At 39.5% G+C, this 13,235-nt stretch overlaps 2 protein-coding genes across 2 annotated transcripts; one reads left to right on the forward strand and one right to left on the reverse strand.

The window, feature by feature from the left end:
• Positions 1–233: 233 nt before the first annotated feature.
• On the forward strand, positions 234–5,222 carry aga (aspartylglucosaminidase). Its single transcript, XM_030786179.1, has 9 exons — positions 234–449; positions 995–1,148; positions 2,097–2,209; positions 2,357–2,469; positions 3,265–3,373; positions 3,573–3,648; positions 3,937–4,044; positions 4,710–4,843; positions 5,069–5,222. Exons 1-9 carry the CDS (start codon positions 344–346, stop codon positions 5,167–5,169), a joined length of 1,014 nt encoding a protein of 337 aa, XP_030642039.1. The 5' UTR covers positions 234–343; the 3' UTR covers positions 5,170–5,222.
• A 799-nt stretch (positions 5,223–6,021) lies between these two features.
• neil3 (nei-like DNA glycosylase 3) lies at positions 6,022–11,276 on the reverse strand. Its single transcript, XM_030788544.1, has 10 exons — positions 11,172–11,276; positions 10,975–11,084; positions 10,498–10,632; positions 10,134–10,347; positions 9,850–9,924; positions 9,537–9,703; positions 8,431–8,600; positions 7,560–7,898; positions 6,901–7,058; positions 6,022–6,204 (listed from the first exon to the last, which is right to left on the reverse strand). The coding sequence occupies exons 1-10, from the start codon at positions 11,274–11,276 to the stop codon at positions 6,022–6,024; spliced, it is 1,656 nt and encodes a 551-aa protein (XP_030644404.1).
• Positions 11,277–13,235: the final 1,959 nt, after the last annotated feature.

Below are 13,235 nucleotides of genomic sequence, written 5' to 3' on the forward strand. Positions count from 1 at the left end.
ATGACTATAAATTTCTCACAGAAAACATGGTTCACACAAAGACAGAGAACGCAAGATAAAACTCATTCACCTTTCAAATCAGTTACACGATGCTCCGTTATAGTCATGTACTTTACAATTTTTTGCAACAAGCAGATCACGAATTGATCCCTTTCTTAACATAGAGGCCGGGCGCCTTTAATTTTTTAACTCTTTCGGCATGGTCATGTGATGAAACAAGGAAGTTTGAAAAGGAGTAAGCGAACCTTTTAGTCAATGCAAAGGGCAGTAAAGCTGTCACGACAGAAATAAAAGTATTATTGTTGCAAATTAATCGTTTACGCGCTGTTTACGAAGAGTCGTTATGATTCTGTCGTCACTGTCTTTAGTCATTTTCTTATTTCCCTGTGGGCAAGCTGTTTTGCCTCTAGTCATCAACACTTGGCGCTTTGAGGACGCTAATGCTGCAGGTAAATTAAGTCTCTTAGTAATTTCTCAGCAGGGCTAACACATTATATTTTGTAATGCATTCAAAGGGTTTTTAGTTAAATGTTTTGACAAAATTCTAACGCAGTTAAATTCTAAGGAGTTTCAGTACGCCAGCAGTTGACACATGAGTGTTCACTGGCTTCTGAGGTGTAGTTACAATCGATATTTCATGTCAGTCAATACAGGTTCTTGCAGTGCAGTTATTCCTAAATTCCGCTTGCACAAGTTTAATGCAAAATCCTCACAGTTCGTAAAATATAAGGAATTGCCTCTTAACAGTGCACTGTACGACTCGAGCAAACAAAATTTCTGAATATCCGGAACAGCAACAACCTCATCTGTCTGCTGGACCAAGTTGACATGCCCGTGATCGCACATCTCAGCTTGTCTTTCTCAGCCTCCTCCGGGACATTAAACTTTATAAGAACATCATATTTGCTCAGATCAATATCTAATGTGTGTTGGCCATTGAATCGTTCTCAGTTTTCGGTGCGTGTCTTCAATGAACTGACTCCACCTTTTGTAGCATGGAGGTCTCTGAAACTGGGGGGCTCTCCACTGGATGCTGTTGAAAGGGGGTGCACACAGTGCGAGGAGGAGCAGTGTGATGGCAGCGTAGGCTATGGGGGGAGTCCAGATGAGAGAGGAGAAACTACACTGGACGCCATGATTATGAACGGGTGAGCCCTTAAGTAATACTGTACATGCCAATTTCTTTGCTAGGTCTGCACTGTAGTTTACAGTCCACAATAACAGTCCTAATGTCATCTTTGGTGGCCAAAAAGTGTCTGGTTTGAGTACAGTGTCCACTCTGTCAGTCTCACAGTCAATAAGGTTTGACCCCTCACGGCGTATGCAGAGTTGGAAGGCGTCTCTCTGGAGAGCAGCTCTGTTGAGGAGCAGAGTTTCAGCTACTCCTAATTCTGTGTTTGGAGAACTCCTCAGTTTTGTCATTTGGCTGAGGGAGCTGTTAAGGTTGTTTGAGGTTAGAACAAATCCCTGCGTACACTACAGATGGTTAACACTCTCTCACTTTTAAGTACCCTGTTTGGACAGTTTTTGGCTGTGCGGATTCTAAGAGAATGTAACATCACAGACCGGGCCCAGGCCTTAAATCCATGTTATTCACTTGTTTTGGGGCGATGTGTCATTGAACAAGGCGTTCCCAAAGCTTGTGACCATTTACATAGAAAGTGATCATTTTAAGTCACTCTTTAAAAATTTAATTTAATTGAACGGTTTCTTGCACTTTTTTTTAAACATGGAGTTGACATGTTAGGAAACATGAAAGAAGAGTTTCGTAATCAAAGAGCTGTTTTTCATATGCCTTCAGAATCAACATTCTTTCTTTGCATCTCTGTTTCTGTAAGATCTTTTTCATTCCCATTTCTTTTCAAGCATGAGTGATCTCACAAATAAACAGAATTCATAAATACATGGCAGCAGAGATGCCAGGGCTTTTTTCATAATTCAGTGAAAGATTTCATCATTCTTTCATTACTCTCGGTAACAAAAGTCTCACTGCTTGTCATTGTGCTATAGGTCTCACAGTTGAACACAAAGGAATGGAGTATTATTTTGCATGTGTGTTCGCTAGATCTTTTGTATTTTATCACTTTTGGTATCAGAGATACTATGGAGGTAGGAGCTGTGGGAGACCTTCGGCGAATCAAGAATGCAGTGGGAGTGGCTAGAACTGTCATGGAGCACACAGACCATACTTTATTGGTGGGCGAGTCAGGTAGTATGACCCTCTTCCCCTACACTTCCCTCCGTGTTGTGTGAGTTTTGTAATTTATGTTGCATTAATATATTAAACACATAAGTAAATCAAACCCCTGTGTGAAAATGAAAACTGCATCAGTTTTTCCTCTACATTCACAAACAGCTTCTGAGTTTGCAGAAAGTATGGGTTTCAAAGCTGAGGACCTGACTACCAACAAGTCAATGAGTATTTTCACCCAATGGTTGCAAAAGGGCTGCCAACCCAACTACAGAAAAGTAAGGAAAAAGATATCCTTTCCTTTCCACACTGTTGATCTTACATAGTTTGTAACACTGTACAAAACTTCAAGGAGTATTTTGTTGTTGTTGACACCTCTGCTTCATCTGATATTCTGGATTTAGACATGTAAATACCAGTAATTTTTCTCAAAATGCAAGTTTATAATTTCCGCTCCACAAGGTTTTTCAGTCGAATAATTTGGAAACAGTACCAAACTGCTATGTAGAAATTAAGTGAATCTGGCCTTTTAACATCACTGGGGTGGCCAGTAGAAGACTTGACTAAATTTGAACTTCACAGAAGACAAAATAATAGAAGTCTTTCATTTCTAAATGTTTGGCTTCTCCATCTTAAAAATATGTATAAAAGGCAGTGATGTCTAATGGATTGCAGGCTTTGTGAGAGATCTCAGGACACTGTTCATTTTGGCTTAATCAAAGCCCTGCGGAAATGTGAAGGCACTGAATCTGAATGTGTTATTTATCTCCAGGCTACTTATACCCAACAGAGATTAAAATGTCTGGGTTCATAGTCCAAATTTATGGAGGATATGGACAGTATTATAGTGAGAAAAGAGCATCTAATTTTGCTGTAGTGCTGTTCTGAAGATGTATGAGTGGAAAGAGTATTATCCTTTTGCAGTATGGCATTCTGTGTACTGCTTTGATTGCCCTTAATTGAGTTACACACTTTTAAAGGTTTTAACTTCATAACGGCCTCAGTCTCTAAGTAGATTCTAGTTTAAAAATAACCAGCTTTCAAATTTCTTTTTTCTCTCTCGTGTTTTACAGAATGTTTCTCCAGATCCTTCCACGTCCTGTGGACCATACAAGCCAGAGACTTCTCCGCAGCTTAAACTCAGGCAAAGGCAACTAGACCTCAGGGCGCACGATACCATTGGTACTGCCATTACTCACATTCCCATGGTCATGAGTTTCTTTCCTCTTCTCTTCTTTTTTTCCACAAACCAAGCTACCTAAATTGAAGACTATATATAGCATATGTTAAAGTAAGTGTGACTCAAAACATACATTGTTGTGAAACTGAGTTTAAAGAATGTTGATACTGATGACTTTAATCTGTATTTGACTATAATTAGGGATGATTGTGATTGGTCAGAATGGACAGGTCGCTGCTGGAACGTCAACCAATGGAGCAACCCATAAAATTCCAGGGTAAGTGAGGCACCTGCATGTAAAAAAAAAGTTTTAAATTTTAAGAGATTACAATAGTTTTGTTGGTTTTCCTTAAGATCAATATTCAGTGTTTACTTTAGTCTAATTGTTATAATTATGAGATGTGATTTGCCATTGAACTCACTAGCCAGCAGTCAGCTGAACAACTTTCGTGTAGTTTTTTTCCACAGGATCTGTGCTGAAATGTTGTCAATCCATATTTGTCATAATCTTGAATATTAAATGTGTACAGCACATTTTACAGTGTAAGTCTCTTTGCGCCTGCAGTCGTGTGGGGGATTCTCCCATTGCTGGGGCAGGAGCTTACGCTGACTCCACTGCTGGTGGCGCTGCTGCCACGGGCGACGGTGACATTATGATGCGTTTCCTGCCTAGGTAATCACAGTCACTGCTCACATTACAGTGAGTTCAACTTCCCGATAGTCTAATCAAACTAAATCTGTTAAGGTAAAGTACTGCCCATTCTTTCACAAGGAACAATTGGTAACACTTTATTTTGCAGTCCGCTAATTACAAGGTATCAACTGGGACGTGAGATAGTAATAAAAATACAGTTATTAGGAAAGTGCCAAAAAAACTGGATAGGAAGTACTAAATAATTTCCTGATAAGTACATAGAAACCTACAAGGAAACTAGATGGCAACGAAATATAGTTATTTGGAGGGTACCCAATCAGAAATGTATAGTGCTATGTACTAAGTTATTATCTAGGAAGTACATGGAAACCTACTAGGAAACTAGATGGTTAGGGTTAGGGTTAAGGTTAGGGTTGTTGCCATCTAGTTTCTTAGTTGGTTTCTATGTACTTAACATAGAAACTTATGTAGTGCTTCATACCCTAATAACTGTATTTTAGCGCCATCTCATTTCCTAGTTAATACCCGGTAATTAGCGGACTGTAAAATAAAGCTGTACTGAAGTTTTTAAACAATTTTTATAGCCCTTTTCAGTAAGATTGGGGTATAATATGATTCAGTCCACAATTCCAAGTAAGAGATTTGAAGCTACTATGGTTCTCATTGTTTCTTCTGGGCTGTAGCTATTTAGCGGTGGAATTGATGAGGTCAGGGATAGACCCGTCCACAGCCTGCCATACCTCCATTTCCAGAATCAAAAAACACTATCCAGATTTCTTTGGAGCAGTTATTTGTGCCAATACAACAGGTGGATATGGTGAGTTTGCACCTGATTTTTAAAATGACATTTTTCTTTCATTCGGGCAAGGTCTGTTTTCCGTCAGGGAGATAAATTTGAAGCCACAGTGGCCTTGCATACTCTTCTGTTCGTACAACTTTGCAACAAATTAATACCATGGTTTTGTGAGACAGAAATATTTAAGTGGTTTGCAAGATCTCATACAGATTTCAACTCTGTCAATTAAACTTGTGTCACCTCAAGGTGCTGCGTGTAACAAGCGTCCTGGCTTCACCTCCTTTCCCTTCATGGTATCCAATCCTCACACCGGCGCTTCTCTACTGCAAACCGTGGACTGTTTTTAACCACTGCCTCAATCACTCTATGGAAATCAATTATATTAATTGAATTTGCACTATCAAAGTACCACTGGGTACAAAATTGTGAAACGAGAAAAGGTTTCTTTTTAATGTCATCTTACGTATAGCAACCATGAACTAAGCATATTTTTCTATTCTAATATTTGAATATTTTAAGTTTTATTACAAGATTCTCAAAATAAACTAATTCACAAAATGGAAACTGATGTGTGTATGTTCTTTATTTCACCACATCATTTAAGATTATATGTATTATGTGTTGTATTTAGTAGAAGTACATTCAGGGAACAGCAGGTCTGCTTGATACCCCTTACCCTACACACTCACAACAATGTAATTATGCACGTAAAATGCCAAGTCCCACATTAAACATATTATATTTAAACACTCATTATTATTAAACACTCATTTATGGCAAATTGCTCTGTGGTCAAATGTAGAGGTGAAGAGAGAATGCAGATCAGAATAAAATAATGCTTTCATAAATTTGTATATTTCTAAGACATGAAAATCAAGACATGAAAATGTACAATGGTGTAATCACTCTTACATTTCAGGTCAGAGCAGTGAAAGCAGTTACTGTCAGTGTATGAAAACTACACAGTAGTTGAATATACATATTAGACAATGTGTGGTAAATGTTTTGAAATAAACAGACAAATGGCTAAGAAATCTCACCCATGTTTCTAGCTTATAACACGGTGGGGGCAGCTAGACATAATGAGGGATTTTTCCAAAACTGATACGATAATGAAATAAAATGTCAACGAGCAGAAGGAGAATGTGCATGCTTAGCTTTAAGGTTCAGCTCCGTACCAGCTGCTTGTGCTGTTGGCTCTAGCAACCTGGCAGAATTCGGATGCCAGGGCCATTTTCTACCCACTGGAAGAAGTCACACTGCTTACCCATCTTAAACGGGCACACATAGAAGTTGCGCCCGTTGTTGGGGCCCAGTTTGAGGACAGTCCTCATGAGGGTGCGTTTCCCATGGTTACACAGAGGAAAGTGCAGATCTGCCCACTGCATACAAAAAGATGGAAAATCGCAAGCTTTTATGGTTATACCCCCGTGGGGATTTTTCTTTCTTGGTCACAAGTGGAAATGTATTGGACTAAAATTCAAGACGGGATATTCTCAGGATTAAAATGAAAAATTCTCTTTAGTTTTATTGCATTAGCAAGTCTCTTTTATATGTATTATGTTCTCTGCCAGTGGGATGACATCTACCAACTGGAATTGCAAGTTCTGAAAAAACTGCAAAGCTTTTAAAAGCTCTCTAAAAACTTTCTCCTTCAGATAACTGGATGTATGGGCCATATTTTGCTATAGATAGTATGAAAACTGACATTTATAAAGATCTGTTTAGCACTCAGTTGTTGCCATTTCAGATATTTTTACATGGCAAAGCATCATGGTATAAATTCATTAAGATATCACATTACTTGAGTCTTAACAAAAATAACATAAGTACTCAAAGGAGAAGAAAATTATTGCTAAGATACAGGATAAAAACAGGACATCTTATTGTTGAAAATAGTATGAAATGATTATGGAATGCAAACCATTCCGTGCTTCAGCAAAACTGTTAAAAGCATATGATCCACAGCCTGGGGCAACTTAATCACTTAATTCTTAATGAAATGGTAAAAATGTGTGGCACTGCAGAAGGACATGAAACTAGCCAGTCACATGTTGAAATGAAAAGTATCATCTCACCTCAAAGAAGTTACACTGCTTCTCTCTGGGCAGCGAGCAGGCATAGAAATGCCGTCCTTTGTTTTCACCATCCTTTGTGACCACCCGGAGCACGGCGGGCTGCCGATGAGACATGCAGGAAGGGGTCGTGGGATGAGAAACAGGGCCAGAGCTGAGAGCAAGACAGCGGTCAAAGAAAGAGAAAGATATATAGTGTGTGCATTCAGTATAAATGCATATAGGACAAATATAGATTTATATGTCGTATATGCAATATACACTGTGCAGTATACATGATACATGTACAGTAATATTATATAGTCCTTCAGTGGTTATTTTCTGGCTCATTACTGCGAGCAGTAATAAGATGACTGACAGACCCCTCTCTGAGAGGAAACTGTAGACATAGTGATCATGTCTATTTCTTCCTTCTCTACAGTGAATGACTCATCAGTCCCATGATGGGAAACTGCAGGTCACATTACTCATGGGAATCAGTTTATTATCACAAATAAACAGGAATTACGTAAATGTACAAACACACCTAGAGACAGAAAGAGAGAAACACACAAACACACATTTCCTCCCTCATTCATTCACTCTCTCTATCAATGTTTCTCTTTTTCCATCTTACCTTATGGCATTCTGCTTTCTGCTCTGTGTACTCTCACCAGGAGCTGAGGCATAATCTGTTTTCATCTTTTTGCTGGGCTGTGTGTAGGGGGATGGAAAGTCTCTTTTCTGGAAATCAGCGCTTTTGTTCTGAATTCTGCTTATTGCACTTACAGGACTGGGGTTAAAAGCCCTCACTGTGTTCGGGGGGTTTGTTTGGTTTTCGGTCGCACAGGGCGTGTTTGAGGAACCCCTGCTAAGGTCTGTGAGGACCAGAGTCGTTGTCCCAAATACAGTCCTCCTGTTCATCTTCACCTCCTTTTGCGGCTTGGAGAAGGCGTTACAGGGGTAGAGGATCAGGTCACGGGTGAAGAGTGAGGCTTCAGTTTCTTTCAGCTCTTTGGGGCCTGCAGAGACAAGTGATAGGCAGATGAGCAGTCTTTAGAGTAAGGCATCTAGGCTAAGGCCAATATTACAGTTGTTGAGCAACTGAGTATTACTTGTTGTGTTGATCATTGTTCATACCATCCCAACTATTAGCACTGTTTCTTCCCTGGCACTCTTGAGGCCCTGGCCTATAGCAGTGTTTCTGCCTGGATCTATCTGCAGTTCACTCTCTTACTTCCCTCAACTCTTCTTGCGTTTGTATCTGATCTAATACCAAACTTATGCCACAGACAGCTTCTCAATGGCTACATGCTTGGTTTGTATCCTGCCTGTCTTGAAAGTTGCATTGGATTAAAAAAAATCTGCCAAATGGATAAATGTAAATGTAAATGAGTATGCCCTCTATAGATGGCATTCAGTAAAGACAATAATGTCCAAACATGATTGATTTAATACACTGCAGTTCTCACAAATCCTTTTGTAAGGGAGGCAATGAGCAAACAAACGAATGGAGGAATGAGTATAAAGCAATTTGTTTGTTTGTTAACTCACGTTCAGGGCGAGGACTAAGACAGGCATCACAGGACTTGTTTCTTGATAGATTAATCAAGGTGCAAAGGTTACAGGCCCATTCCTCTTCCTCTCTGTTGGCCACATGATCCGTGTCTCCCACCCGTCCCTGACACACCCAGCCCACCAGAGTGTTCCGAGTAGGCAGTTTACTGAAAATAGAGATATGAGAAATGTATCGTATCTCTGCTAATCTCTGCATATTTCTGCTGCATTAACAGATTTCATTATAAAACTGTCTCTCACTGTCCCTCAATACTGTTCATGGCAGATTTAGCATTAAGATATACATGTTATTTTTCACTGTTTGGGAACACACAGCTTGAATTCTGTGTAATGTGCACTCCAAAAAGAACGTCTTACTCAGGAGCATGTCAGACCACATCTGTCACTTAAGCTTTTAAACCCTCTAAAAATATTCCATTAATTAAATAAGCCTCAATAATAGGGGTGAGTCAGAACAGACTGTGATTCATCAGTTTGATCAGGAGTGTCTTAACTGATTTTTTGACATGTCCATTAGCATTTTAAAGTTGAGACGATACTTCAATAATTTAAACGGAGCAGAACAAACTTGCATCGAGTGTTTTTAGTAAGTGTGGTGTAAGAGAAGAACCAAGGTCATTTGCTATAAAAATTTAAAATAAACTTACAATTCAGAAAGTCTAAGAATATCTGTCAAAATGCAAGTAAGCACAAGGTACACCAAAAAACATTTTCCAGAAACTAAATGCACTGTTACGCTTTCACACAATAATTTTGTTCTTTTTGGCACCCATAACTGATTATCATCATTATCATGCCAGAAACTTGTCAGTCAGTGATGAAAAATTAGAGCAGTGCACATTTTTAATGAGAAACATGTGGGGACCTGTATTTCATTAACTTTTTTTCCTGGATTAGGGTGTCTCCCTGACAATGTCAATGAGAGTCGTGTCTTTGTGTGTACATGAGTAAGAGTCCGTTTGTGTTTCATGACCAAGCTTACCTTATACTTAGTTTATTAATGATAACATAAGGAGCATAATGGGGGTATGTGCGTCGTGCCTTAATTTTGACCTTAATCTTGAGTTTGCTTTGCATCCTACCTGATGTTAACTTCACTTGGGTCCCCTGTTTGACACCTCTGGCAGAAGTATGTCATCCTAGCGTTGTCTCCCAGGCGACAGACAGTGATAGGGCCGCTACACTGGCCACAGTCTGGACGCTTATAAACCTTGTAATGCTTGTACAGAGGGGAGCCGCTCTTACGACACTGAAGAGGAGGAAAGAAAAAGAATGAGAGGGAATAAAGAACAAGTATTACTGGCCTCAGTGAAGCACTCTAAAATACCATAGAGAAAAGAAGATCTATGAGTGCTGGCCACAAAAAAAAACCCTGACTCTAAGTGAAATAAATACCTTGTAAAAAAGAAGAGTGAAATCACGTGTCATCTTTATGAGATGGTGAACTTGCTCATTTGACAGTTGGTTTACCTGAGAAAGGACAAATTTCACAATAACAGACAACACGGAATACACAACACAGATTGAGAGGCATTGAATTTTATAAGAAAATTCCTTCTACTTGACAAAAGAAAAAATGCCCAATTCACTCAACTATCGAGACTATTCAATTAGTATGTTCCAGTCTGACAGTGAAAGCTTAATGAAGAAAACTTAAAGGTTCCCATGGGAACGGTTACCTTGACAGCAGGGTGAAGGCCACTATCAAACAGGGCTTCGTTTTTGATTATGTTTCCAACACCGGGAAGGACAGCCTGGTCCAGCAGCACATCACAGAGCATGCGACTGGTCTCTCTCCTCACTGTCTCCACTGCTCGTGAGAAGCTGAACTCAGGGGAGCACACATCTAGACTTCCCAACAGCTTCACTTTCTGCTCACAGTCCTCAGAAAGCCTAAAAACACGCAAGTCTCTTTTTGACTCTCAGATGAATCAAGTACAACATTCAGGGTGCAAACACTAGGCAGAAGCCTAAAGCAAGTCAGTCTACTTCTCTCTCTCTCTCACTCTCTCTGAATGAACCATAACACAGAGGAGCCATTACCTGATTTCTATGGTGGAGTCAAAAAAACAAATGACATCTTTGGTTAGACGAACCACCATCACTGGCGGTCCTCCCCTTCGGTCCTTTCTCTCAGTCGGGTTTATCCGCATGGAGCCATTCATGCCAAAGTGCACCCTGACGAGAAGTTAAACATTTTGAATTAAAAGATGAGAAGTAAAAGATTTTACACTAGGGTTTGTTAGGGGTCAGTTTACTATTAAATCCCTGATTTCTGCACTAAATATAACTCTCAACAAAACAGTCGTGTACTTACATTTTAACGCTTGGTTTGAACAGAAATGTTACACGGGCAACATGGATAAGACTTAACTAGAACCAGATTGATTCAGTTGATGGGTTCCTGCTATTGGCCACTGAGTAGGCTTAAACTAAAAGCAAATAAATGCTAAACTACGTGTGTATCTGGTGTCTGGGTCTATCTAATCAAACCAACTCCCAGAAGCGACAGTGAAATACCTTAAAGCCCTTGAGCCAAAATATATGAACAGTTCCTTTCCCAAGGTCTCCACGCCCGTATATTCACATCCGATGAAACACTGGAAGGAGCCAGTGCTAGAGTCATTTTTCTGCAGACGGAATTGGTATAGAAGTTACACGTAAATTTGTCTAACGACCACAGCAAAGGAGACAATTCAGTTAACTCTTCTACTCACAGATGTGGACACAGCAGTTTCGCGGATATCTGAAACTTTTTGTCCCTTTTGTACCCGTGTGCGAATCTTTTCTCCGTTCAAGGTGCATCCCGGACCCTCGACCATTACGACTTTTAATAAAGAAACAAAATTTGCTTAGAAGTTGCCTTACACAAGTTAGCGACCACCAGCTGTCAACGATTATTTTTCAGTTGCGGAACACAAAGTAGCCCGCCATGTGATTCAAATGTGCGCATGCGCTGATTCGATTTGGCCCATGAAAACTGAAATACTTGAATTGTTGATTTCTTGACTTGCACAGTTACCCTAATACTGAATAATCTCTTGTTACATAAAGCGAGAAGCTCTGGCTACATTACTTACTTCATAAAAAGTATGGCCTGTTTGACTTTTTAGGCTGTCCGAGCAGACAAAAAAGCAAAGAAAAAGCAATACCGCCCTCTGCTGTTTGAAAATGTTTGAGCTTCATATTTTGATCAGATGCTTCATGTTTCAAATTTTTGGTATACGAATGTTATGTATGAATGTAGCAGTGCGCATTAACAAAGTCCATTTGTCAGCTATGCGGGAAACAGTTTTCACCCACAAAGAAGTTCTGCAGGCACTGTCAATAGCCTGAGAAAACATCCTTTTGATCTGATGAATGCCTTTAGGTGAAACCAATCCAACTCTCTCTCTGATGTCAGCAACAGAAATAACTGAGAGTTCAGCACTGGAGAGATTTCCTCAGTTCAGAAAGCGTTTGATCTTCCCCTAAAAATGACCGTTTGCTTTATTCAGACAATGTAACAGACTGCTGAAGTTCTCTGGAGATGGATTCTCTCGAGACTTGGAGATGGATTCTCTCTTGATATATTCTACTTCTTTGCTTTGTGTACAGCTTTGACTGTGTCAGCAGGTCCTGAAAAGGTCTTTGAATGGACTCCAGTAAGAGGCCTGGAATGGTTAAGAGTGAAAATGCTGGATGTTTGTACGGACTGACAGGGATAAAATAGCACTGGTAAACATACTGTTGACATACCCATTCACTGGGAGGAAAGTAATCAGTTTCAAGGCTTGATGCTGTAGGTGAGGTCATAGAGTACACTTACTGTGTCTCCCTACACATTTTATAGGCTGCACACTGTTCTCTCTGTTCCTCTGCTCAAGCATACAGTGATAACAGCTCCCTCTGTCAGAATAGTCAAAAGTAAACTCTGTGAACTGGTTTCAACAGCACCAGAAGTAAACAGTACACATATAGAAGCACACATAACATGAATTACAGTGTGTTTTATTTATATATATTTACTTCATTTCCTGAGCACAGGTATTACAATGTCTCGTGAAAAGACGATCCAATATATCTTCAAAGACTTAAAGTGCTGATAAAATGGTGTTAGTCACTGAGACTGATTTCAGTTCATTTCAGACTTTCAATTCATTTCTTTGACACTGCAGCAAAAATGGAGCACTGGTTAAAAACTTGATCTTCTTTCACACAGAAAAGAAGATCCAAATGCTGCTTTTTCAGAGCATTTCTTTTTGAGAGTGAAAAACAGAAAAAAAAAAAGTCAGATGTTGTTTTGTGACAAAGATGTTGCAGTGTGAGAAGGCTGAACTTACTTTGCTACTTTTCCGTACTGTATTGGCTCGGCAGCTGCATTGCACATCTGAGCCGTTGCACTATTTACTACTGCCGGACACTGTTCATACTGTTTGTTACTTTTTTGCTACTGTATTGCTATTTTATCTTGTTTGTTGTTCTATTTTTACCTTATTTATTGTGTTTCATAGCATCGAGTACAGAAGCTGCAAACTTAAACTCATTGTATTTGTGCAATGACTGTTGCACTTGTGCAATGACGATAAAGGTGTTCTATTCTATTCTATTCTGAAGAAAAGGAGAGTACAGATATTTAAACATACATAACAAAAAGGCTGATCTCTTTAAGTGGAAGACATTGAACAAAAATGTTTGAATGTGCAGGTGCACCATGCCAGGCTTTAATGTCTAACTGTAAAAATCTCTGTTTACAGCTGTGGTCATGTGACGTTTTAGATGGCCGTGTAAATGGGGCATTT

The sequence above is a fragment of the Chanos chanos genome, chromosome 1 (genome assembly GCF_902362185.1).
Source record: "Chanos chanos chromosome 1, fChaCha1.1, whole genome shotgun sequence".
Lineage (NCBI taxonomy): Eukaryota > Metazoa > Chordata > Actinopteri > Gonorynchiformes > Chanidae > Chanos > Chanos chanos.

Coding starts and splice junctions, on each gene's coding strand:
- aga (XM_030786179.1), top strand. CDS start 344: ATGATTCTGTCGTCACTGTCTTTAGTCATTTTCTTATTTCCCTGTGGG. Junction 2,470..3,264: donor GCCAACCCAACTACAGAAAA/GTAAGGAAAAAG, acceptor CGTGTTTTACAG/AATGTTTCTCCAGATCCTTC. Junction 4,045..4,709: donor ATGATGCGTTTCCTGCCTAG/GTAATCACAGTC, acceptor TCTGGGCTGTAG/CTATTTAGCGGTGGAATTGA.
- neil3 (XM_030788544.1), bottom strand. CDS start 11,276: ATGGTCGAGGGTCCGGGATGCACCTTGAACGGAGAAAAGATTCGCACA. Junction 7,059..7,559: donor GATGAAAACAGATTATGCCT/CAGCTCCTGGTG, acceptor ACCGCTGTCTTG/CTCTCAGCTCTGGCCCTGTT. Junction 6,205..6,900: donor AGCAGTGTAACTTCTTTGAG/GTGAGATGATAC, acceptor TTTTGTATGCAG/TGGGCAGATCTGCACTTTCC.